The following is a 27,947-nucleotide window of genomic DNA, read 5'->3' as shown; positions in this document are numbered from 1 at the left end:
GTGTGCCGGTTTTCTTGATGGTCTGGTCTCTTGGTGAGAGATGCTCTTCCTGGCCCCATCCCCAACTCTTTTAGATTTCTCCAAGCATTATTGTACTCATCTTCAATGTTCTGGTATTCCTCTGTTTCCACTTCCTGGTTCTGGAGTGTACATCTTCCCTACACATCTCCCAACACTTGCAGGTAACAGGGTGACAGAGCAAAGGCAAAGGAGCAGTAGAGAGTAACCGAGCAGCGGACATGTAGGCATAGAAGACAAAGGCCCGGTGAGATCCTGCAACATTTGCTTCTGATGAGGGCCTCAGGCTGCCTCCACTCATGGTGGAAGGCAAAGGAGAGCTGGTGTGTAGAGATCACATGGTGAGAGAAAGCAAAACTGGGGGAGGTGCCAGGCTCTTTTCAACAACCAGGCGTCATTGTTGTTAATCAGCAACAACAATTAACTTGTCCTTGGGAACTAACTGAGCAAGAACTCACACTCCCACCAGAGTAAGGCATTAATCTATCCATCAGGGACCCGCCCCCATGACCCAAACACCTCCCATTAGGCCCTACCTCCAACACTGGGTATCAAATTTCAACATAAGATCTAGAAGGACAAACATTCAAATTGTAGCACATTCCTAAGCAGAAGTATGTACCTATGCGCACCAAAATCCATGTACTGGAATATCTGGATCAGTACTAGTTTCCAAATGATAAATGAACCAAACAGCTGTCAGATAAATAGTATGTGGTTTATTCACACAATGGAATATTATACAACCATGAGAATGAAAAACCATGTACAAATACATGCAACAAAAATCTCACAAATATTGGTGAAAAGAAACCTGATACAAAGAATGCATAATTCCATTTATATATCTCCCCAAACCAGACAGAACTAATCTATGCTCTTAGAACTCAGGATAGTGGTTTCCCTTGGAGAGGTAGTTAACTGGAAGGGAATCTGACAGGGGGCTTCTGGGGTGCCGATTGTATGCATGTGCTCCATTTGTGAAAAATCATTGATGTGTTTCTATAGTTACACTTTAATAAAAAGTTAAACAAAATGATTTGCCTCTGTCTGGATACTCGACTCAAAACTGAAAAAAATGTCTCCTCTCTCAGCCTCTCACTTTGGCTACACTCTCGTACTGGCATTCTCAGCTCCTGCCACTTGCAAATGGTGAGGGTGGGAAGAGAACCCTTCTCCCTGTCATGCAGGCTAAACTAGATTTGCTACAGGTTGGGCTGCTAAAGGAGGAGGTCTACCAAACTGAAATTCAAGTCTTATCTCTGCTTCCTGCCAGTGCACTCAAGTGCTGTCTTGCTCTCTCTAACCCCCTCTTTCAACAAAGCCCCTTACTCAGAAACAAACACTCCTCCCAGGGAACATCTAAGTAAGTATCAACGTTTTGAACCAGAAGGATGGAGCTCTAATAGTTAACATCTCAAGCTGCAGGTGGTGGATGGGTGAGGAGTCATCTGGGCTGACACCCGTGGAGGTATATAACAAGCACTTGGAGGGCAGGCCCGACTTGAGGAGGGGGTATGAAAATCCTGGCTGTCCTTTGGGCAAGTCTGTATTCTCTATGACTCAGTTTCCTCATCATTAAAATGGGAATAATGGTGCTGAGATGTTATATCAAAATGAGTTACCACAGGTGAAGAATTTAGCAAAGTGACTGACTTAGGTAGGAGGCTAATAAACATTAGCTGTCAGCTCAGCTTTGTCCAAGGTATGCTGCCCCCAAAAAAGCACAACCCAGGAGAAGTCCAGGGAGCAGCGTATTTTAGGGCTTGCTCAAGTCTCCACAGCCAAACTGTGGAGAGTACCCTTGGGTGTCCTGTGCTTCCTCAATACCATGGTGAGGCACAGGCACTAAGGAGTGGGGTGACTTTAGGCCTACATGGGAGCAGGGGACAAACTGAGAAGCACAAGAGGGAGGGAAGAACTGACAGTGCCCTGGGATCCAGTCCTGTATGTATCTGCTAAATATCATTACACAAGTGTAGTAGCCTTCGCACTGGTTGCCTTCAAAGAATTAGGAATGTCGTTCTGTCAGAGGGTGGGGAATGAAAACACTTGTCAAGTGTGCAGTGTTTGATATAGCAGCAACTAGGGAGGTTCTAACATCACACACTTGTACTTCCTATTTGACCAACAGGCCATCAAGTACCACAGGCATTTTGGTACAACTTCTATTATTGGGGCCTGGTCCCTGGATTTGGCCTCTATTTTGCAGACCCTAGAGACCCTCTGTGGTGACTGGCTCGAGATAACCCAAATGCACAAGGCCTGAGGTAGACAACAGAAAGTCAGTTTTTCAACAAAAAACAATGTTCGGTAGCTAGAATATTCACACTGGCATTTTCACCCTGCAGGCAGACCTATACAAGTAGCCACACCTTCATCACAAAGACTCTTGAAGAGTACTTGAATACAAATCAAAATGACATAATGGCACTAAGCTAAAAAACAGGCTGAAAAAGAAATTCCCAAGAGAGTTAACAAAACTGGATACCTGGCCATCTCATGGCTGGGCAACTTTGTCTTCTTTTCTGTGATGCTGACCAGTATACTCCCAACTCTGCTCTGATCCTCTATTAACATGTGAAGTCAGACAGCCGTCACGCTCCCTCAATTTCCAAGTGTGGATGGGGGAGCAGGCTGGGAAACTCACTGTGCTGGCAATCTACCTTTCAGTCATTTCAAGAATGCATCAACATAAGTGAGAGTCTCCACCCAATGTTTTCTCCAGCTGAAGGCCAATTTCTTTGGAGAGTCACCCTGGACCCAGAGAGCCTGGCTGGGTACTGAAGGCACAGCAGGGCCAAGCCTGATGGTGCAGTGACTCTGCAGAGAGTCACTCTCACAGAATTGCAATACTTTCCGCAGGTTAGAACACGGCTCCCTCAGAAGTGGTTAAAAACTGCCAGCTCCTCTCCCTGAACACAAGCCACTAGTGCTTTCTCAAGTATATTCTAGGCCCAAAGAATTCAACATCAGCATTCTTGGTTAAATCACAATCCAGCCATGTTCCCAGATCAATCGTTGCAATCCCCAGTTCCGTCATTCCCACCAATAGCTGGTTAGGTCTTCATTTCTAATTCCATTCTCAGAGGATAAACTGCATGGCAGGTCTGGGAGTGCCCCACTTCACTGAGCTTGCGGCAACAGGTGCTCTTCCTGGCCCGACGGTGGAAAGCCATGCCCCCCTAATAGTTACCATAAGTCCTGAATAGAATAGCGAACATTTAGACGCAAGGTGTATCGAGGAAGAGTCCTACTAGCTCCCTTCCACCTTGGTGATCGGAGAGGATAGGCATGCCTTTTCTAGTCCTCTTCCTAACAGTTCGTAAGTCAATGTCCAGAAACTTAATTGTAACATGGAGACACAGGGGCTTGGGGCGGGGGGAGGGGGGTGCGGGGTGGTGGAGGAAGAACTGGTAAGGCAAGAGACAGGCAAAGCTCAAGGAGGAAGGTGGTGCCTGAACACAGTGCCTGCAGGTGTGGCTCCAGTACGCCTCCCCGACACCAACAACAGTGGGCTCGGTCCCCAGAGCATCTTCTCAGATCTAATCTTGCTCTCTGCTCCTTTCTGTTCACTGAAGGCCTTACTTAGGAACTTTACCTTTCTGTTCTCCCTGCTTTGTATTACCACTGGCTACTCCATCGTTTGGAGGATTCTTCTCTCCCCCAAATTACCCATGGCGTGGAAGAGGTTTCAGGCTAAAAGTACATGCATTATTATTACCTGTTAATTAAGACCAGTAAATGTGAACAGAGGAAATAATGATGATGCTTTCCCTGTACCTACAAAGCTATCAATATACTTCCTGGCACTGCCCTAGAATGAAAACGAACCTGCATATGTGACAGGAAGACTTCCTTTCCCTACCTCACTGGCATCATTTACAAACCTTTCCTAGCTAATGACAGCCACCAGAGTCAGATGCAGTATTACTTATTTCCCAAATGACTTAAGGCAAAAAGACTTATTTTTGTAAACTGGTAACACTTTGTGGAGATTCACAGGCTGCAGAAGGAACTGAAATGAGGAAACCCATATTTTCTTGCTAAAAAGTTTGCAACTCTTACACCATGAACAGTTAACAGATGTACACTAACGAAGACACTATGTTTTTAAAACAAGTATTGTGAATTAATACAGAAAGTAATGTTTTTGTAAATCATGGCTTAATAATTTAAAAAAGAATACTCAATTGCTCTGCTTCATTCTTGAAGTTCTTCACTACATCTACATCTAAAAACTGGCAAGTTTTCCAAATGGTGGTGTAAAGTAAGGACAACAGTTCACATAAGTACCAGTTTTGGAAAAGCAGTCAATTACACAAGTGACAATTTTAACAATGGCTCCTATGGTGCAAAGTGCTGAGGTTGTAACAGAGGAACAGGTATTGCTTATTTCTGAAGTGGGTACATGGCATCAGATGGTGAGAATATTCCTATTGCAGTTCCGTGTATAAATTTGGAAAAAATGTGCAACATGTTTACATGGGAGGGATTTTCACTAAATTTTGAGAAAAATAACTATGGCACCATTTGTTCAATGAAGAAAGGTAAATGTGTCTAATCACAATCTTGATAACTGGAAATATTAATTGCTATGGTAGCAATTTCTCAAAAGAAAGCCCCAAAATTCCAAAATTCTATGCTGCCACTTAAGATGTTCTAACCAGCTCCTGAATTGCAGCATGTTAATGATTATTTCAAAATGCAATAAATTGCTAAAATTTTAGCTAAGTAACTTTTATGAGCATCTGAAATTGAGTTTTAAATTTATAACTTAACAATACATATTGAACACTTACATTGAACTGTACAGACCATTAAATGTTGAAAAATGCTATATAACAAAACCATAGAAATGAGCATACTATGAAAACGCTCTCTGACCAATTCTACAACTGCAATAAATTGGATACCGTAAACACACACAGGACAAATCTGAGCACTGTGGAAAGAGTTTAGTTGCTTTAACAAGTCATATTATATTTTTATGAGCTAAAATCATAGAGGCAAATGGAAACCTTAGAACATTACCTAAAAATAGATTTTTAAAGACAGAGGTCCCAACTCATTCTTATATACACATGCGAAAGTTCATCTGTCACAGACAGCAAATGTTGAATTTCTACACTGGAGTTTCTGGCAGCATCCTGCACATTTAGAATTAAAATCAACAAACAGAGAAATATCAAATATATCGAGATGAGTTGTTCAAATTTGTGCAGGACAGAACACAGCCCCTCTGGGACTCCTGCCTATGTGCTCACTGCTGTTTCTCAAAGGCAAACACCAAGTAAATACCTAAAGAGGAAATAAATAAGAGTTTAGTTTCTCATATGATTACAATAAGTAAAACAATCTGTCTTGTTCATAATTTGGTGAAAATTCTTAGGCTCTCAAGCAGCTTCTGAAGAGGAAAATCCCCGTTAATTCTAAGAGTTCCTCTATTATTTGAATCATTTTTAGGCAGACATGGGATGGTATTTGTTTACTTTAAAACAATTATCTACTTACTATAATACTCAGTGACATTGCAGCCCATGGGAAAACCAGTTCAACAGCTCTAAAAATCAGTTTAAGGTAAGAAACATAAAAGTATAACTAAATTAAAAGTATAACAAATTAAAATTATAATAAAATTAAATTTCAAATAAAAAGTATAACAAAACTAGAATTAAAAATATTAAAGATATTTTAGAAAACTAGAATTAAAGGAACATACATAACATGACATGTTAACAATTCACCCAATTATCCAATTATTGTGTTGTAGGGCCTTGTGAAGAAAGTAAGCCAAAAGCTCTATGACAATTAATACTTAAGATATATTATTTCTATTTTGCATGTATTGGCCCCAAGAGCTCTCTCCCTGAAATAAGGTTTCCTGCTTTGACTCAAAGACAGCTAAATGAATTTAGGATTCCTTGTTCTGAATCAAGTTGAAACCTATTAAAGGCATACCTAGCTTTATTAAGCTTTACAAATTGGTGTTTTTTACAAATTGTAGGTCTGTGGCAACACCACATCAAGCAAGTCTACTGGCACCATTTTTCCAACAGCACATGCTCGCTTCGGGTTTTTATGTCACATTATGGTAATTCTTGCATTATTTCAAACTTTTCCATTATTATTTGTCATGATGATCTGTAATCAGTGATCTTTGCTGTTATTACTGTAATTGTTTTGGGGTGCCACAAACTTTATAGAGGTGCCTTTATAAGATGGAGAACTCACAAATGTCATGTGTGCTCTGACTGCTCCACTAATTAGCTGTTCCCTCATCTCTCTCCCTCCCTCTCCTTGGCCTATCTGTTCCTGGAGATACAACAATATTGAAATAAGGCCAGTTAATAATCCTATAATGGTCTCCACATGTTCAAGTGAAAGGAAGACTTGCACATCTCTTACTTTAAATCAGAAGCTAGAAATGATTAAGCTTAGTGAAGAAGGCATGTAAAAAGCTAAAATAGGCAAAAAGCTAGGCTTGAAATCAGCCGTTACGAATGCAAAGGAAAAGTTCTTAAAATAAAAGTCTACTCCAATGAACACACTGGAATAAGAAAGCAAACAGCCTTAGTGCTGATTTTCAGAAAAAGTCTGAGTGGTCTGCAAAGATCAACCAGCCACAACATTCCCTTTATCCAAAGCCTGTTTCAGAGGCCCTAACTCTCTTCAATTCTATGAAGGATGAGAGAGTTGAGGAAACTGCACAAGCAAAGTCTGAAACTAGAAGTTGGTTCAGGAGGTTTAAGGAAAGCAGCCACCTTCATAATGTAAAAGTGCAAGATGATGCAGCAAGTGCTGATGTAGAAGCTGCATCAAGTTATGCAGAAGACCTAACTAAGATCATTGATGAAGGTGGCTACACTAAATAAGATCTTCAATGAAGACGAGACAGTCTTCTATTAGAAGACGCCATCTAGGACTTTCATAGCTAGAGAGAAGTCAATACCTGGTTTCAAAGCTTCAAAAGACAGGGCGACTCTCCTGTTAGGCACTAATGCTGCTAGTGACTTTAAGGTGAAGCCAATGCTCATTTATCCTTCCAAAAATCCCGAGGCCCTTAAGAATTACGTAAAATCTGCTCTGCTCATGCTCTATAAATGGAACAAAGCCTAGATGACAGCATATCTGTTCACATTATGGTTTACTGAGTATTTTAAGCCCACTGTTGAGACCTACTGCTCAGAAAAATAAAATTCTTTTCAAAATATTACTGCTCACTGGCAATGTACCTGGTCACCCAGGAGGTCTGATGAAGATGTACAAGGAGATTAATGTTATTTTCATGGCTGCTAATACAACATCCATTCTGCAGCCCATGGATCAAGGGGTACTTTTCATTTTTAAGTCATATTATTTAAGAAATACATTTTGTAAGGCTATAGCTGCCATAGTGATTCCTCTGATGGATCTGGATGAAGTAAATTAAAAACTTGATGGAAAGGATTCCACATTCTAGGTATCATTAAGAATGTTCATCCTTCATGGGATGAGGTCAAAATATCAACATGAACACAAGTTTAGAAGAACTGGATTCCAACCCTCATGCATGACTTCAAGGGGTTCAACACATCAGTGGAGGAAGCAGCTGCAGACGGGATGGCAACAACAGGAAAACTAGAATTAGAAGTGGAGCCTGCAGATGTGACTGAATTGCTGCAATCTCATGATCAAACTTGAACAAATGAGGAGCTGCTTCTTACGGATGAGCTTGAGATAGAATCTACTTCTGATAAACACATTGGGAACACTGTTGAAATGAGGAGGATTTCAAATATTAATATTACAAAAACTTAGTTGATAAAGCACCAGTAGGGTTTCAGAGGAGTGACTCCAATTTAGAAATAAGTTCTACAGTGGGTAAAACGCTATCAAACAGCACTGCATGCTACAGAGAAATCTTTTGTGAAAGAATGGTCAATCAATGAGGCAAACTTCATTGTCTTAACTGCCACAGCCACACCAATCTTCAGCAACCACCATCCATCGAGAGTATTTCCGTCATGGAGGAAAGACCCTTCATCAGCAGAAAAGATTCAGATTCACCGAAGGTTCAGATGATCATCAGCATTTTTTTACCAATGAAGTATTTTTAAATTAAAGTATGTACATTGTTTTTACACACAACACTACTGCACACTTAACAGACTACAGTACAGTGTAAACATAACTTTTATATGCACTGGGAGACCAAAAAATCTGAGTGACTTGCTTTATTGTGGTGGTCTAGAACTGAACTTGCAGTATCTCCAAGATATGCCTGTATATCTTCTAATAAAATACCAATAGATTTTAGGGCAAGAAAATACCTGAAAAGGTGACAAATCCTGAAAACATCACAAGGATGTTCGGGGCATGTGCTAAGATACTCAACAGTGAGTCAAGATCAAGTCCACCTAAGCTGGAGGCCTCACTCCTTGAAATGACTTCTTTTGAAGGGAGGGTAGATGAACACAGCTAACCGCCTGATGGCCTCCCAAGACTCCAGCTTCTTGCTCTTCCAACCCAACTTGTACAGGAATACCATAGCAGTTTTTCCAAAATATTACTTTGGTCATGCTACTATCTGCTCCTTATTTACTGGTTTTCAATTTCTTTTAGTTGAAATGAAATGTGGCTAGTAGCACAGTGATTGGACAGAAAACAGGCAGGGTGTTCATCAATTCTGCGGTTCTTGCCAGAAGGTAAGGAGACAAAGCAGTCCCCAGCACTTGCAGCACATCAGCGTGCACAGCATGTCAGCACTTACAGCTGGCCAGTATCATTCATGCTGTCCCCCACTTTGTGTGACCTTTGTGCAGTCCAGCCCTGCCAAATCCCACCCCCCACACGCCCATACCAATTGCAAACAACCCATCAGTCCTGTCCTGTCCTCATTTAGGGTCACTTGAAACCACTAACATGCTAGAGTCTGATTTTCAATACATAATAGTAACTTTCTTTCTAACTTGAAACTCCTAAAAAGTCCCACTTACTGTATAAAATGCCTTCTATGCAGGCATTTCCATTGGGATTTAAAAAAAATCAAATCGTGAACCACTTCCACTTCCAGAAATCAATTGCAATTCTCTCCTTTCTCATTTAAAGCCATCTTCTAGAGGAGCAGCGGTTCTGGTGATAGCTTAATGATCACACCAGTAGAAGTCTAAAATGTAGCCTGGGCCTTTTAGACTCGTGATGGCATGCAAAATACGCTCAACCCACGAAGCCCTCTAGCTTAGAACAGAGCAATTCATCAAACAGCCAAACAATCCTGGGGTGCCACACCCGAGGTGCAATTTGGCCACTGCTCTCTTCACATGTCCAGCCCATCTCTTCCAATTGTCTGGGGCCATCTAATTTTTCATTTGTACATGATGACTAAAGTCCACACTTAATAATATAAAAATACAGTTCTAAGCCACAGCCAGTACCACCATCATGACGACTCGTGATCAAAATTTACACTCTACTTTGGGACCAGCAGGATGTCTAAGACAGGCAACCAGTCTCCATTGCAGGGAAAAGGTAATAAAATTCATAGTTTATGCACATGCTCACCAGTGTGTCAAGCATGATCGTACGCGTATAACATCCTCCAGTCCGATTTCTAGTAATAGTACCAATGTTCAGAGACAAATAGCCTCAAAATACTGGTCTTGCTTGACTCCTTTCCTCTTCTATATCCAACTCAGGAAGTCTTACTAGATTTTCCTTTTGCCAGGCTTCCATGAAACCAGAGTTAAAATGACAGATCACTTAGGTAAGCTAACCACAGGTTAGCTCTGTGATCTTAGCTAAGTTTTTAGTTTTTCTCATCTGTGAAAGGAGATATAATACTCTACTCATAAAGTCATTGTGAGGATTAAATGAGTTACATGTGAGTTATTATAAGGATTAAAAACATCACATGCACCTGCACATGTTCAACACTCAGTAATATCAATATTACTACTACATCCCAGATGTCATTAGTTTTCATTAAGCTCTCTCACCTTTGTTCCCCACTACAGTATCATTAGCACTTAAAAGTTTGCCTAGTAGTATGTTTATTTATGCCTGTTCCTTCCATTACAGTGTAGACTTCTAGAAGGTAGAGATTTAACATCTTTATTTTACTTTACCTTTCACAGAACTTCATGTAAATCAATAATGTTTATCAAATGGATTGTCCTTAATGACCACTTGTGCCTCAACATCATCAACCACCATGTAAGGGGATTCCTACAGTAACAATGAGGCTCTGCGACCTGACTTCCTCAACACCCACTGCTGAAGAAGCACAGGCCTTCACAGATTTGCTGTGCTTCTGGCTTCTCTTCTGAACACAGGAACTTCACTTCAGAATATCTTTGCACCACATTTGTCCCCTATTGTGCACACCTCTAACACATCCTGCTCATGGATGTTTCATTGACTATTCTAGTATTATTATGCCTTCACTGTCACATCAGAGTGGCCAAATAAAAAAAAAGACATGCAAGTATTCTACAAGCCAAAAATTCCACTAGAAATCTGAGGTAAACACTTCAAATGGAGATGGCTACTTAGTAACAAATAGGCAATGAGAATGTTTACACATGCTCACTAAAGTTTATGCTGAGGAAGACCCTGTGTACAGTGTATCTTCTCTTGGCGCTACACAGCTGTGCAAGAAAGGAGGATTAGACATATGTAGAGATATACGTATCTGTGTGTGTGTAAACACAAACACAACCTAAAATGTCAGAAAAACTCAAAGTTTTCAGATTTTTTTTTGAGAGAGTGTCTCACTGTGTTGCCCAGACTGGAGTGCAGTGATGTGATCACAGCTCACTGCAGCCTTGACTTCCCAGTCTCAAGGAGTCCTCCCACCTCAGCCTCCTGAGTAGCTGGACTACAGGCACATGCCACCATGCCTGGCTAATTTTTTTGTATTTTTGGTAGAGACAAGCATTTGCCATGTTGCCCAGACTGGTCTCAACTCCTGGGCTCGAGGAATCTGTCTGTCTCGGCATCCCAAAATGATGAGATTACTGGTGTGAGCCACAGTGCCCAGCCTTTTTTCAGGTTTTAATGATCACTTTGAAACAGGACCTTTGAAATTATCAGTTAATCTATGCTGATGATATACTCACTTGTAGCTTCCCATTCTGATTTACTTAAGGTTCCCTAAAATTACAAAAGAGAAAAAGAAAATTTTAGATTCGATATGGAAGTAAACATATGCTTATTTCTAAATAATTGGCAGACATGGCCAAAAGACCCTAACTTCACTGTAAATACACATTCAATTCACTGTTAATCATATTGTGACCTGAGCATATAAAAGAAATCAGTGAGATTAACTTTGAAAGTCATCTTCTCACACTTTTATCCTCCTGCCAAATTCTCAAATTCTCATTCACAGAGTGAATGTGTGTGAAGAGGGCATAGTGTGTGTTGTGTGTGTGTGTGTGTGTGTAACTGGAAAATGCATCTATTTTATATTCTTTTTTTTTTTTTTTTGAAACAGAGTCTTGCTCTGTCGCCCAGACTGGAGGGCAGTGGTGCGATCTCGGCTCACTCCAAACTCTGCCTCCTGGGTTCACGCCATTCTCCTGCCTCAGCCTCCTGAGTAGCTGGGACTACAGGTGCCCGCCACCACGCCTGACTAATTTTTTGTATTTTTAGTAGAGACAAGGTTTCACCGTGTCAGCCAGGATGGTCCCAATCTCCTGACCTTGTGATCCGCCTGCCTCAGCCTCCCAAAGTGCTGGGATTACAGGCGTGAGCCATCGCGCTCAGCCTATCTTGTATTCTTTCTTTTTTTTTGAGACAGAGTCTGGCTCTATTGCCCAGGGTGGAGTGCAGTGGCACGATCTCAGCTCACTGCAAGCTCCGCCTCCTGGGTTCACGCCATTCTCCTGCCTCAGCCTCCCGAGTAGCTGGGACTACAGGGGCCTGGCACCACGCCCAGCTAATTTTTGTATTTTTAGTAGAGGCAGGGTTTCACTGTGTTAGCCAGTATGGTCTCGATCTCCTGACCTCATGATGCACCCGCCTCGGCCTCCCAACGTGCTGGGATTACAGGCGTGAGCCACCGTACCTGGCCCTATCTTATATTCTTAATTTGGAAAATGAAAAAATAAAAAAGGCCTATCTTGAAACATCAAACAGCACTGGTGGAAAAAATACAATTTTTGTGTTTTTTTCAAAGGAATAACAAAATAAAGTACATATTACACAAAGGAAATAAATTATATTTAAGTAGCTATTAAAGATATGTGTTGCTTTGCACACACCATTAATAACAAGATCTAGTGGCAGTTCTAGTGATGTGATTTTTCCAGACTTCATAAATGAAAACAATATTCTAAGATATTAGCAAAAACGTGCTATGAAAATATCTGTAATTTCTACTGATGACAAAGTCACAGCAGCAGCTAATACCACTGTGGTACTATTGTAGTAATCATTTTTAAAATGTAAACTTTTACACAGAAATTAGTATTAAGTGAAGGTGTAATTTTTTCCCATTTAAATTCCTGGACCGCTGAATTCTATGTATGAAATGCTGTGATTCACTGGTTGCCTACATTAGCAGGGAACTTGCAAACCAAGCCTGTAATTTTTTCACTATCCTCACTGCCTTAGATATAGCACTCCATTCTCAGTCCATTGAAATAAATTTTATTCCATATTCTGTGGTTATAACAAGTCAACATCACTTAGTGGAAACAACTGATTTGTAAGTCAGTGAGCCCAAGTATTGTAAACAAGTGAAATAATTTCCTATGTCTCCATATAAGCATGTTCTTTTTTTCATTCTCTATAAAATACTTCCTTAAAACTTACCAAAGGTAACCTTACTTGACTGTTCTTCATGTACTTTGCTGCATGTTCATAGTCATCCACCTTCTCAGAGACAAGTTTAGAACTCTCATTCGCAGGATATGGCTGGGGAAACAAATGAAAGTCCTAGTTATGATAATAACTGAAATTTACAATTCAGAATTAAACACGCTACATCACTGAAATAACATAATTAGGAGAATAATCCGTAAGTACTACTTCAGGAATACAAACTATACATACTTTTGAAATACGGGGGGAAAAAAAAAAAAAAAGGAATCCTCTCTTAAACCAATTTTTTTTTTATTATACTAGGGTATACTATTATAGGGTACATGTGCAAAATGTGCAGGTTTATTACATAGGTATACATGTGCCATGGTGGTTTGCTGCACCCATCAACTCATCATTTACATTAGGTATTTCTCCTAATGCTATACCTCCCCCAGGCCCCCACCCCATGACAGGCCCCAGTGTGTGATGTTCCCTGCCCTGTGTCCATGTGTTCTCATTGTTCAATTCCCACCAATGAGTGAAAACATGTGGTGTTTGGTTTTCTGTCCTTGTGATAGTTTGCTTAGAATGATGGTTTTCAGCTTCATCCACATCCCTACAAAGGACATGAACTCATCCTTTTACATGGCTGCATAGTATTCCATGGTGTATATGTGCCACATTTTCTTAATCCAGTCTATCACTGATGGACATTTGGGTTGGTTTCATGTCTCTGCTACTGTGAATCAGTGCCGCAATAAACATATGTGTACATGTGTCTTTATAGCAGCATGATTTATAATCCTTTGGGTATATATCCAGTAATGGGATCGCTGGATCAAATGGTATTTCTAGTTCTAGATCCTTGAGGAATCGTCACACTGTCTTCCACAATGGTTGAACTAGTTTACAGTCCCACCAACAGTGTAAAAGCGTTCCTATTTCTCCACATCCTCTCCAGCATCGTTGTTTCTTGAATTTTTAATGATCGCCATTCTAACTGGCGTGAGATGGTATCTCATTGTGGTTTTGATTTGCATTTCTCTGATGACCAGTGATGATGAGCATTTCCTCATGTGTCTGCTGGCTACATAAATGCCTTCTTTTGAGAAGTGTCTGTTCATATCCTTTGCCCAGTTTTTGATGGGGTTGTTTTTTTCTTGTAAATTTGTTTAAGTTCTTTGTAGATTCTGGATATTAGTAGCCCTTTATCAGATGGGTAGATTGCAAAAATTTTCTCCCATTCTGTAGGTTGCCTGTTTACTCTGATGATAGTTTCTTTTGCTGTACAGAAGTACATCTAATTTAGTTTAATTAGATCCCATTTGTCTATTTTGGCTTTTGTTGCCATTGCTTTTGGTGTTTTAGTCATGAAGTCTTTGCCCATGCCTATGTCCTGAATGGTATTGCCTAGGTTTTCTTCTAGGGTTTTTATGGTTTTAGGTCTTATATTTAAGTCTTTAATCCATCTTGAGTTAATTTTTATATAAGGTGTAAGGAAGGGATCCAGTTTCAGCTTTCTACATATGTCTAGCCAGTTTTCCCAGCACCATTTATTAAATAGGGAATCCTTTCTCCATTGCTTGTTTTTGTCAGGTTTGTCAAAGATCAGATGTAAACTAGCAGTTTTTTGTTTTTTTTTTTGAGACAGAGTCTTGCTCTGTCTCCCAGGCTGTATTGCAGTGGCAGGATCTCCACTGCAAACTTGGTCTCCCGAGCTCAAGTGATCCTCCACCTCAGCCTCCTGGGTAGCTGGGACTACATGCACAAGCCACTATGCTGGCTAATTTTTAAAAATTTTTTTGTAGGGACAAGGTCTTAGTATGTTGCCCAGGCTGGTCTTAAATTTCTGGTCTCAAAGAATTCTCCTACCTCAGCCTCCCAAAGTGCTGAGATCACAGGTGTGAACCACCACATCCAGCCTTATGGTCAACTTTTATCACAATCTTAGGATATTCACAGCTGGAAGAAGCTACATAATTTAATCACCACCAAGAACCATTTAGCAGCAAACACTTGCACCTTCTCTACTGTTAGCCAAAGGCTTTGTATCTATAAATACAGAGCTTAAAGATGTCATAAAAAGAGCTAAATATTAAAATGATGGCAATTTAATAGCCATGAAAAGCATAAATAGCAATTACAAATAATACAAATAAAAAAGTCAAGTCAACATAGAACCCTGTTTAATAATCCAGCCTCCAAAATACAGACATTTCCCATATTTACCTAAGACTCTGGAAAAGGGTCAGAAAAACATGCTGTGTTTTTAAGGGTATGCTGGCCAAATGTTTATCCAAGTTACTTCAAGTGCTATTTTTAATCCATTTTAAGTGATATCCCTTTATAGTATCTGCATTTTGCCTTTTAATACATGTAAATCAGGCCTGGCTCGGTAGCTCATGCTGTAACCCCAGCACTTCTGGAGGCCGAGGCAGGCAGATCACTTGAGCTCAGGGGTTCGAGACTAGCCTGGCAACATTTCAACATCCTGTCTCTACATAAAATACAAAAAAGTAGTCAGGTGTGGTGGCATGCGCCTGTAGTCCCAGCTACTCAGAAGGCGGAGGTGAAAGGATCACTTAGGCCAGGTTTTGGTGAGGCTGGGGAAGGGGTCAGCCCAGCGGGGAGGGGTTGCAGTGTGCCAAGATGCCAAGATGGTGTCAGTGTACTCCAGCTTGGATGACAGAGCGAGACTCTGTCTCCCCCACTCCCTCACCAAAAAACAAACCAGATACATGAAAATCAAAACACAATAAATTACATAAAACATTTAATAGAACCATCTACTCTACAAAGTTTGTATTTTTAATAATTCATTTATAATTCTTTATACTTGTCTTATTGCAACAAACCAGCTAGAAAGGAAGCACTTTAAACTTACAACTCCCTAATAAACTTTTAAGAAAATGATCTATGAATATCTGCTTTGCAATCCTCTTTGTCTGTTTTCTTTATAAACATCCTGCAGCAAGTTTAGGCATTAGAAATTAACCTATTTATTTGCTGTTTTAAAAGTATTCGGCTATTTGGGACTGCTGTATCATTAGCATAAACCACTTTACTTTGTATCACATCCCAACACAGGGCTGTAAGAAAGAACAGACTATCAATCAGTTTTTTTTGTACTTTAATTCCATATATTGTAGTTTTACCATATCACAAAGCTTCAGAACTTCATTTTTGAATGCCTGCCAAACTATTTTGTTGTAAACTTGTTCTTCAACTTATCCTCCATGTGATTATCTGCTTATCACTGGACACCCAGTTTCTCTACTGATCATTTTGAAAGACCAACCAATACATGATTACAAAGCTGTAAAACATCGTTATTTTTTAAAATTTATTTTATTTTTTGAGACAGAGTTTCAGTTTTGTCACCCAGGCTGGAGTGCAGTGGCGTGATCTTCGTTCACTGCAACCTCCACCTCCCGGGTTCAAGCAATTCTCCTGCCTCGGCCTCCAAAGCATGCACCACCACACCTGGCTAATTTTGTATTTTTAGTAGAGATGGGGTTTTACCATGTTGGCCAGGCTGCTCTACAACTCCTGACCTCACGTTATCTGCCCGCCTCGGCCTCCCAAAGTGCTGGGGTTACAGGCATGAGCCACCGTGCCGGGCCCAAAACCTATTAAAACATATATATCTTAGTGTCTCCTCTAAAAGGAGTTACTTTTCCAGAACTGTCCCTAGAATATGTTTGCCGGCGAAAAAAAAGAAAACAGGTGTCAGGACCTACAGTTCCATGGCCTACGTCTTTTCATTCTTTCTTCTCTCTGTTCCAACGCTCCAGGAAAGCAGAAAAGTTGTACTGGTTCTAGTGCTGAACCCAGATAAAAGCTGGATGCTTCAGGAAAAGACTTTTGGGGGCAAATATCAAGAAACAGATCCATTTAAACCTCTGACCTGGTCGAAAGCAGTGGCATCCGACTGCTCTTTCCACCTCTGGTCTGGTCTCAAAGTCCCTCCAAACCGTCCCCCATTATGCCACCCAAGTAGCGTCCTAACTCTTATCTGGTCATATCCTTTCCTGCTCCAAGTCCTTTACACACCCACCAGAATGACTTGGTCAAGAAGCAGGAAAACCAAAGGATTTTTCAAACTACATGCTATTACTGCTTCTGTCCCCAGACAGCCATGGTAACAGGTCATATCCCCAAGAGCAGTACTGGGAGAGAAGGCAGACTGCTGAAGAACTGTGAAGGCCATTAGTGCTACTTCCTCAAACATCCCCTGTGCACTCCGGTTTCTCTGCCTGTCCTCTACCAATCTTCTTCCTTCCCAAAAGGCCCTTTATATACTCACTGCACTTGGAATGCTTCAATACTGCAGTTCCCACCATGGAATGCATTATTTACTGAAATAACATGCCATAAAATTCTTGTTATCCCATACCTACTATACCTAAGTACATTTTGGCATACATTACACAAGTGAATTCATTACCCATATGCTAAGAGAAAGGCTAAACAACTGACCACTGTCATGCAAAGCACCATCAAATAAAGGCAATATGCTAAAGATATGCTGTATATGTGGGATGCAGGGACTTATCCACAGTTTTGCTAGTTTTCTCCTCTTCCTTAAGACAAACCAAGCCTCCCTTCCTAATATAAAGCCAATAAAAACATTCTTAGATCTAAAGTATAGGAAATATAACTAATGAGGAATATAACATTTTACTGATTATGTCTCATAAAAGACAATTTAGAATTTATAGAAAGTCCTCCCACTCAACATTGTGGGAGTGGCTGGGTGCAGGTGCAACTTCAGCAGGAGACTTTTGTTTGAGTATCATCTACAAATACTGAAGAAAATCTAAAGGTTAGTAAGGCCTTGAGTAAGTCATTTGTCCTCTGAGCCTCAGGCTGCCCACTAAAAAAATGTGAAAACTGGCCAGGTACAGTGGCTCACATCTGTAATCCCAGTACTTTGGGAGGCCAAGGCGGGAGGATCGCTTGATGAGGCCAGGAGTTTGAGACCAGCCTGGGCAACACGGCAAAACCTCATCAGTACAAAAAGTTTAAAACTGAGACGGGTGCGGTGACACACACTTGTAGTCAGTTACTCAGGAGGGTGAGGTGGGAGGATCACCTTCCAGAAGGTGAAGGCCTCAGTAAGCTGTGATCACATCACTGCATTCCAGCCTGGGCAACAGGGCGAGATCCTGTCATTAAAAAAAAAAAAAAAGGAAAAAAAAAAGTGAAAAGTTACCGTTCTGCCTACTTCATGGAGGTAATTATAAGGATAAACAAGTCAGAGTATGCTTAAAGTACTTAAACTGAATAAACTCTCTAAAGAAGTTTAATGTCCACTTGATGAATATGATTCTACTGATCAATAATAAAAATGCTCACTGAATATTTTAGGTCTGTCCAACCAAACACTGTCTGGTAAGGAGAAAAAGGAAAAACAATCAATGGCTGTGTAACTGAAGCTTATGTAGATACCTTCACCGCTGCATTAGGACAGGAGAGGTCTTAGCAACAACATAGTCTAAAAGACTGGAACCCAGCTAAAGAATTACCATACAATAAAATTATGTATGGTTTGAGCTTGTCTGGACACTGGCCAGGAAGGTTCTAAATTATTGTCGTAACCAAAAGGCACTGTTGTAAAGAACTGGTTCTCAACTTGGGGCAATTTTGCCCAGCAGGGGACATTTGGCAATGTCTGGAGAGAGTTTTCTGGTTATCATAACTGAGGACAAGAGTGTTACTGGAAGGCATCTAGTGCGTAGATGCCAGGAATGCTACTGAATATCCTACAATGCACAGCATCCCACAGCAAGGAATTATCCAGAACAAAATGTCAACAGTCCTGAGGCTGAGAAATCCTATTTTAAAGCAGTACTATCTAGAAAACAGAATTTGGTAACAGCAGTACTCATTCTTTCATCAAGTATTTACTGAGCACTCACCATGCAGTTTCTGTATCAAGCTCTGTCCTAGGTGCTGAAAAGCGTAATACACATAACTATTTCATGTTCAGATGGCCTTGCAAGGATCTCAAGAACAGCCGAACAAGTTCATCATGACTGGAATTTTTACATCTTTTCTAAATACTCACCTCCAAGGCCTGCATTCGTTTTAACAGCATTTTATTTTCATTGTTCTTAATCTTTTCTTCGTAGAATTCTAGAAATGTTTTTTTGTAGACTAGTTTCATATTGTATTTCTTTGCCATTCTGTCCAAAAAAGAATACTTAATGAAAAAGCTTCCACATGTTTGTAATTCCTCAACTTACTTTTGTACAGCAATGACATCTTCTGGACTTAACTAAAAAAGCTACCATTTCCTTGATAAATTCACAAGAGTAATACAAAATGAATCAAGAGTAACGTGTCACACCTAAAAGAAACATGCATTCTAAATCTCAGGGGTTTCAGAGAGCTCTATTAGTATAACATAAAGGTCAGGAAGCAAATGAGAGTCTCCGGAGCTATGAGATGCGGAAGAAGTAGTGTAGGAAACTCTTTTCTACTGATTCCATTTCACTTTACTCGATCTCTCACAGCTGCACTGCAAACAGCTGCCGACTTCCTTCTTAAAGATTCACTTTCATCTCTTGACTTCTCTGGCAAGATACACTATTAATTTTTTCCCCTATATCATGAACTGCTTCTTTGCAGGTTTTTTTTTTTTTTTCTTTTTCCTTACAGGTTTTTTTTTACCCAACTTCTAAACTTCAAGGTTCTGAAGAGTACAGTCCAGAGCCCTACTCACTTCCACCCCCCAGCTATCGGTAGTTCAGCTGTCTCTCATCACTCATGGATTCTACCGCTTATTGGAAATCTTCACCTGCATGTGTCACTGGCACTCTCTAACTTCCCACATCTAAGGCTGAACATCACTGCTCTTTTTCTGCCAATCTTTGCCATTTCAGTAAATCCATCTAGTGATCCATGCCATCTCCCCTTCTCTTTTACCCACTGTGCTCAATACACATCACTAAGTCCTATTCTACCTAGAAAACTTCAATTTCAAATAGGTCCACTTCTTACCTCCTGCATTTGGCACCATCCTGCTGCTTCAGTCACCATCACCACTCAGTGGTACCAGTCCATAAACTCACTTTGCTTGTCCCCTGCTTCTATTCTTACTCTCCCCCAGTGAATTTTCCAACCGCAGCCAGATTAAGCATTCAGAAATGCGGACCTGAGTCATGTCACCACTACCCTCCTTAACACCCTCCACTGGGCTCCAGTACATTTAGGACACAGAACATGGTCTCGAAGACATTGATCTGTAAAGGAATGCTGCCTCATTTTGGGATAGCCCCCACTGTCAGTCAGGATGGGCCTTCTTTCAACATCTTGGACTAGCCTAGCTTTCCCACTGCTGGGCCCTCACACACGCTGTCCTCTTGTCAGGAGCATTCTTCCCTCCAGTCCTCAGCTGCCCACCTACTTTTCCATCCTTTAGATCCTGACTCAAACATCGCTTCTTTACAGGTACCTTCCTTAAATCTTCAATTATATTAGGTCTCTCCATTAGACTCTCAGGTATATTTTTTCCTCACTGCATTTGCCAAGTTTATAATTATTTATCTGTAGACAACAAGAGGGAGCCTGGAGATGACTTCAGGCAGCAGTTAAAGGAAGAGTGGAAGAAAGGGGAGAAACCCTGAAAATTAGGTGGGAGGGCTCGTGTACAGGGTGGCATTTGAGGGGATAGGGTAAGGGCAAACACTGAAGGGCCACTGAGGTTTCTATGTAAGAGGTATATGTAAGGCAGGATTGTATTACTTCAATTAATCCTCCTTAGAAAGGCAACATGAGCAAAATTAAGTCTTTTATTCCAGGCAGTTCATTTTCTTTTGTAAATCTCTAAAATAAGCCTTTAGAAATGAAACCAAGTTTTACACCTAAAAAATATCATGATTCAAAGAATTGAGGCCCAATTTGAATAAGTTTTGCCACACAAAAAGCTTATTTCTGTTAAGTTTCTTAATGAAATAGCAAAAAGGCATCTCAAAATCCCCACACATTTTCAGATTCTGTTTCATCCAATACTGTTTCAATAAATAATCTTTTAAAAAATTAGATATTAAACTGATGACTTAGGTTTACTATCATTAGGCAATTTAACTTAAAAAAAAAAGATCGCTAGGTCTTGTTTAACATTTAAAACAAATCTTTTGTTTTGTTATCTTTTTGATTATACTAAAATCACCAAACTGTTAACTAAAATCTCAAGCTAACATATTAAACATAACAACATTCCACAATTAAGTTCTTTTTTAAATAAAGTTGAAGAGCAGTAACGTTTCCCCAGTTTATTAGTTTTAAAAATTAAAAAGCAAAATGTAATTGATATTTTTAAATTTTGTAAATGGTTTATATTTATAAAATTATGCACAGTATTTTCCTCATGTTCAGTCACAATGCTACTTGGCTTTCTTATATTATTGAATAAGCTGTTATAGAACTCCTGAAAATACTGTAACCCTAATTTTACAGACTGACTGAGTTACAATTAAAATAATCACCAAGCAGAAGTAAGCAGACAATATACCTCTTCTTTTTCTCAGTTAATATCCAAAACAAAAGATTTTTGTTTCTAAAAAGTAGAAAATCAAGTTCAATCAATCATGACATGGCCTACATTTAAGCTGACTTTTATACTCTCCCTACCAGGCAAACTCTGGAAACCAAGGTGTATCACAAGGCCTTGAAGCCTTACCTGGTAAGGCCCAGTTACCCCCAGCTTTTCCTGTGTCTACAGTTTGCCAGGACTCCTAGGAATTCAGCCACATGGGAGAATACATTCCTGAATCAGGATTTTATCATCAACATTGCCTGTGAGACATAGGCAATTTCAAGGCTATAGTGAAATGCAAACAACTTTTAATACTCATCTCTGTCAATAGGAGGATCTTTGATTCATGAAGACTCATTGTTTATCATCAAAGTTACCAGCAGTCACTAAAAAACTTTTGCTATTTGCAGTGTCAGGCATTTTGTGCCACAAGCTGAAGGCAACTGGTTCCCTTTTTCACCCATAGGATTAAAAAATTCCAGGAATGAGAGAAAACTAAGTTAGGCTCTATGAGACCTATGGCAATAATCCCCTAGATGTGAGGCTAGTCATTTTTTTGTTTTTTTTTTAAAAAAACACAAAAACAAAAAAACAAGATTTTACTTTTTCTTTGGCCCTCATTTAAAATAAAGAGCAAAAGAAATATTGCTTTCCCCCCCTTTTCTTTCCCTTAAGACAAAAAGAAAAGAGTGAACAGATTAATGACTTCTTACTCATTTAGCAATGGAAAATAGACCAAGAATTCAGGAACATCCACAACACCTTCCAAGTTGAAGTCATATTTGCAGCCAAATAAAGGATAATCTCCTTTCTTCTGAAATTTCACAGTATATATTTCATTTCCAAATGATTCTGTTTCTGAAGCTTCAAGGCGTCTTCTATCAAGGTTATCCCCCAACCAAAATAAAAAGATTAAAATTGTGATTAGTGTAGACTTATTTTGATCAGATTATGCATGTGAAAAACTACATGATGCACACTTGATTAGCTTTTTAATTAGATCTGGGCTACCCTTTTTTTTTTTTTTTTTAAAGTGACAAGGTCTTAATCTGTCATTCAGGCTGGAGTGTGGTGGTGTGATCATAGCTCACTACAGTCACCAACTCCTGTGCTCAAGTGATCCTCCTGCCTCAGCCTCCTGAGCAAGGACTACAGGGGCGTGCCACCATGCTAGCTAATTTGTAAGTTTTTTGTAAAGACAAGGTCTCACTATGTTGTCCAGGCTGGTCTCAAACTCCTGGCCTCAAGCAATCCTCCTGCCTTGGCCTCCCAAAGTGCTAGGATTATAGGCATGAGCCACTGCACTCTCCTGATTTGAGCTACTTTTAAGAAGCAATATACTAAAAGATCACCAACAGTCACACCAATAAAATTAAGCTGGAAGTAGGTATCACTCTCATGACAGCTGGTTAATCTCTGTGCCTGTCCATCTGACCTGCAGTTTGTCTATCAGTATAACTTCAGTCTCTAACTTACACATAAAACTTTTAACACATAAAACATGAACTTTTAAAACACATAAAACATGAACTTTTAAAAGTTCATCTGTAAATTTGTCTATTGAATTTAAATTTTGAATGTCTACTCAAATATCTTATGAAAGTGTTCAACACTTATAAGATTAAAATAGCGTATTTTAATAAAATCTACCTCTGATAAACATTTGCTACTTAATACTGAATATTTTATAAACCACAATATATTTAAAAGTACTTACATCAATTCAAAGCTATTGGGAGTAGTACCAATAAAATAGCCCCCAGGGCTAAGTCTCTCACATGCATTTCTCAGCATCATGTCAGCCTGCTCATAGGACTCAAATGAGTAATGACAGACAAACTGACAACTGCAGATGTCAAAACACATTTGTGGGTCACGAAATTTGTCAATCAGAAGTTCCTGAAACAAATAAAAATGAGTTATGATTGTGAGGTAACTACAACACAGATTAAAAACTTTTTAGTAAATTAACTTCTAGAACATAAGATTCTTCCTTTCCCTCACAATCTTCAGCCTATTCTTTCCCTTGTACAATAAAGGACACACACAAATCATGCATGTATTCTAGTTTAACAGAATAATTTGATTCCCACTTTCACAGTATTTAAAAACTGAGGAATTCTGAAATCATGTTTAAAATATATTAGTCAATTATGACATTTCAAGTTGATCCTTTCATCACTTTACTTGACAGCTAAAATAAAATGACATTCAACAATAACTTGAGTTAAAAAACAACATCTGTCTGGCGTTTGGCATTTTTTAAAAAATGCAAAAATGTTTTAAAGGTATTACAACTTTCTGGCAGTATACTCCCACTTATCTTTTTCACTTTCAAATTTCAAACAAAATGTGTATGATTAAAGGTATCTATAACAGTTCAATGAGCCAGTAAGTCAATGAAGAACAAAAAGTTCATGGTGAGACTTTCACCCTTGAAGCAGTTCTTTTTAAGAAATTCAGAAACAGGTGGAAGGTAGGAAAAAACCAAACAGGCTCTGATATGTTGGGAAACTAATAAATTACAAGGTGAACAAAACACAGTATAAGTTCAGTCCTATTTCAAAATACTGGAAAATAAATGATGTCCATATAGAAAAGCAACAGCTAATTTCAAAAGCAAAAAATTACAAGTATTCAGTGAGTCATTCAAGGGAATTTATCATAATAGAATTTCTAGTCGAAAGTGAAAATGCATGTCCCAAGGTTTTTAAAGTTTCAAAACCCATTTTAAAAAATGAGTGGCCGGGCACCATGGCTCATGCCTGTAATCCCAACACTATAGGAGGCAGGCAGATCACCTGAGCTCAGGAGTTTAAGGCCAGCCTTGGCAACATGGCAAAACCCCATCTTTACAAAATATATAAAAATTAGCTGGGTGTGGTGGCATGTGCCTGTAGTCCCAGCTACTCAGGAGGCTGGGAGGCAGGAGAATCACTTGAGCCCGGGAGGCAGAGGTTGCAGTGAGCTGAGATCGCGCCACTGTGCTCCAGCCTAGGCGACAGAGTGAGACTCTGTCTCAAAAAAATAGAATAAATTTTTTTTTAAAAAGTAAAAATTGAGTTGATTTTTAAAACAAATTATTTACCCAAACTAAAAACGTAAAAAATAAATTGACCAAAGAAAGAAACTGTACCTTTGAGCTGTCAGCAGTTATAAATTCTGCACTGAAAATATATTCACTATCACGACGATTTTTCATGTCCTCATACCGCTGCTGACACTGTTTGACAGAAACATCGGCAATATCTGGAAGGATGGAAGGGTATTAGTAAGTAGCAACACAGAATGCCAGAAATCTAGACATTGATCTCAACTGACAAACTCTGGCATAAAAGTCGGCCTTGGTACTAGTGAAAAGGTTTTATTTCCTTTAAAATAAAAGAAAAGGGCTTTGTTCCGACGCAAATACCCTACAGTTTTCAAGAGGAACTAAAAGCGTCTCAATAGGTACGGATGCTAGAAAAGTTCTATCATGATTTTTAAATGCTTATTCAAAGTAAAAAGGAGAAAGTTTTATTCCAATATGAATTATAAAACCTAACACTATCAATAAGCCCAGTTTTGGAAATACCAAGGGTATATTTTTATAATAAAATGTTATTTGCCCTTTTCTTTTTTTCTTTTTTAAGACAGAGTCTTGCTGTATTGCCCAGGCTGGAGTGCAGTGGTGTGATCTTCACTCACTGCAACCTCTGCCTCCAGGGTTCAAGTGAATCTCATACCTCAGCCTCCCGAGTAGCTAGGATTATAGGTTGTGTGCCACCATGCCCAGCTAATTTTTTGTATTTTTGGTAGAGGATGGGGTTTCACCACATTGGCCAGGCTGGTCTCTAACTTCTGGCCTCAAGTGATCCACCCTCCTCTGCCTCCCAAAGTGCTGGGGATTATAGGCATGAGCCACTGTGCCCAGCCTGCCCTTTTCCCTGTTTAAAGATTCACACTGACGATGCAAAGGCGATGGGATCTTATTACAAATACAAAGTAGCAGCACTAAATGGTACTGGCAGTACTTCATGTATTCTTCACCACTATACAATACGCAGGGGGAGAAAAACAGTTTAAGAATGCCCTTGATAAAATTGTGAAAATTAATTTTATTAAACCTGGGCTTTTGAATACACACTTTTTAAAATGTTGTGTGATGAAATGGGAAGTAACAAAACATTTCTGCTACCTAACAAAGTTTGATGGTCATCTTCAAGAGCAGTACTGATATGACTGTTCTGAGTTTTGAGGTGTACTGGCCACTTTTTTTTCTGAGAAAATCATTTTGACTTGAATGACTGACAAACAATGGTTATGCAGACTTGAGTATCTGGCACATATTTTCTTGAAAACGAACAAAGTGAACCTGTCACTTAAAAGTTCCCCAACCCGTGGGCCACAAACCAGTACAGGTCCATGGCCTGTTAGGAATCAGGCTGCACAGCAGGAGGTGAGTGGCAGGCAAGCTAGGTTGCATACTCCTTATGAGAATCTAACACCTGATGATCCGAGGTAGAATTCCATCCCCCCACTTCTGTGGAAAGACAGTCTTCCATGAAACCGGCCCCTGGTGCCAAAAAAGGTTAGGGACCGCTGATTTAAAGGGAAACAAGGGACAGTGTATTTGTTGCCAAAAATAAAATTGACTTTCAAATAAGAATTACAACCTTGAAAACTCGTATTGATCACTGTGGGCTGGACTTCTTCCCAATACTTTTCTGATTAGCAGTGATATTAAACACGTGATTTTTTGATTCTCAACAATTAGATCTGCATAACTTTAGTGAACAGTATTTTCCAAGTCCTATAAAATCATGCAGGAAGTGCAAGACAGATTAATGGATTTTAATGTTATACAGTATAAAAAGTTCATCAGTAAGGTTTCAGATTCCATATTGTAACTACTTGTTAAGAAACTACCACTTACTGAGTTTTGATGTAGTAATAAAGAGGAATATCTACAATTATCAAAAAAGGCTATTAAAATACTCCTTTATTTTACAACTACTTATCAACCAAAATAAAATCACAACATATTGGATGTAGAAACAGGTGTGAGAACCTAGTTGTCTCCTGTAATTTCAAACTCTAAAGGGATTTACAAAAATGTAAAAGCCAGCCTTGTTACTTTTACTTTAATGAACTAAAAAATATTTTCAAAATTCTCAGCTTTAATTTCTAATATAGTAAATATCAGTAGCTACTTACCATAATTACATACAAAAAAGCTTTCTGGGGTCCTCAATAATTTTTAAGTGTACAGGGCTCATAAAACCAAAAAATCTGAGAACTGCTAATTTGGGCAGTACTTCAGTAGTGGGGGTATGTATCTCTTTTAACTCACCACATCGGAAAGACGCTGACATCTGCTTGTCCCACTTCAGTGTTAAGACTAACCACTGGGCTAAGGTGATTGATTGATTGATTCATTGTGTTACTATCGACTTTTCCCTCAATGGCTTCGGTAGCAAAAAAAAAAAAAAAAAAAAATTATTGCCTAGATCTATTATTTCATAAAGAATGAAAAAAATAATGATTTTCTAATTCTATAATTCCTCTTTGATTTATCTGATTAAAAAAAAGGAACTGCCCTTTTTAACCATCTGATTACAAATGTTTGATTTCCTCCCCTTAATTTATAAGTTTCAGAATAGTTTCTTAGCAACCTTCAAGGGTGAACAATGTTTTTTTCTGATTTGATGTGTCCAACTGCTATTTTTTTTTTTAATGTTAAAATTGTCCTATTTTTGCCAATGGAAACCTTTTCAAGTCTGCCCTTTAGACATGACTCCAACCATCTCTGATAGCTTCCTTCCTTTTGGGAAGGAAATGTTATCCCAGGCTTATTAATCTTACTATGAAACTATCAGGAAAGTCTTGTAACTAATTTTTTTTTTTTTTTGAGATAGAGTCTCGCTCTGTCACTCAGGCTAGTGTGCAGTGCCCCGATCTTGTATTACTATAACCTTCGCCTCCCAGGTACAAGCGATTCTCCTGCCTCAACTTCCTGAGTAGCTGGGATTACAGGTGTGCACCACCATGCCCAGCTAATTTTTTGTATTTTTAGTAGAGACAGGGTTTCACAATGTTGGCCAGGCTAGTCTCAAACTCCTGACCTCAAGTGATCCACCCACCTCGACCTTCCAAAGTGTTGGGATTACAGGTGTGAGCCACCGCGTCGGGACGTAATTAATTAAAAAAAAAAAACCCATCTCATGCATAGTCCCAGATATCTTGCAATTAGAGACAATCCTTCTTATTTTCCATTTATCTGACTACAAATTATTCTTTCCCATACCATTATTTATCTTACCAGTACAAACTAGCTTGTTAATTCTTCCTTTTTTCCATTTCAGCAAATCTCCACCTTTACCACATCCCAGGTCCAAAACAGTGATATCACGTTTTTTCTTCTGTCGTACCTTTTCCAAAAATTCTCCTAAAAGAGAGAAGTCAGTCACAATAAACTACCTCTTCTTCAATTTTACTGAAGTATAAACTGTTACCTCTAATAACCTACTATCCTTTGCCCAATATGTAACATAAACTATTACACATCCATTTGTGTAATTTGTAACTTTTGATAAGTAACTAAAAATATGACTAAGAG

The 27,947-nt window shown here is 39.3% G+C and overlaps 1 protein-coding gene across 5 annotated transcripts in view; it reads right to left on the bottom strand.

Annotated features, from left to right (window-relative positions):
- Window positions 1-717: 717 nt before the first annotated feature.
- RNMT (RNA guanine-7 methyltransferase) overlaps window positions 718-27,947 on the bottom strand; it is a 38,091-nt gene continuing 10,861 nt past the window's right edge. For 2 of the 5 annotated variants that reach the window (XM_055239437.2, XM_055239427.2), the window contains 8 exons: window positions 27,651-27,776; window positions 24,486-24,598; window positions 23,067-23,248; window positions 22,063-22,227; window positions 18,878-18,995; window positions 12,817-12,918; window positions 11,118-11,151; window positions 718-5,319 (listed from right to left, as the gene is read on the bottom strand). In XM_055239437.2, the coding sequence (XP_055095412.1) occupies window positions 5,282-5,319; window positions 11,118-11,151; window positions 12,817-12,918; window positions 18,878-18,995; window positions 22,063-22,227; window positions 23,067-23,248; window positions 24,486-24,598; window positions 27,651-27,776 (878 nt within the window). In that variant the 3' untranslated portion in view covers window positions 718-5,281. Of the gene's footprint in view, window positions 5,320-11,117; window positions 11,152-12,816; window positions 12,919-18,877; window positions 18,996-22,062; window positions 22,228-23,066; window positions 23,249-24,485; window positions 24,599-27,650; window positions 27,777-27,947 lie in introns of those variants that run through there. The other 3 variants (XM_055239418.2, XM_055239412.2, XM_063641683.1) reach the window with 2 other exon arrangements.

This window comes from Symphalangus syndactylus, chromosome 1, assembly GCF_028878055.3.
Source record: "Symphalangus syndactylus isolate Jambi chromosome 1, NHGRI_mSymSyn1-v2.1_pri, whole genome shotgun sequence".
NCBI lineage: Eukaryota > Metazoa > Chordata > Mammalia > Primates > Hylobatidae > Symphalangus > Symphalangus syndactylus.
This window is presented reverse-complemented; position numbering and strand designations above follow the sequence as displayed.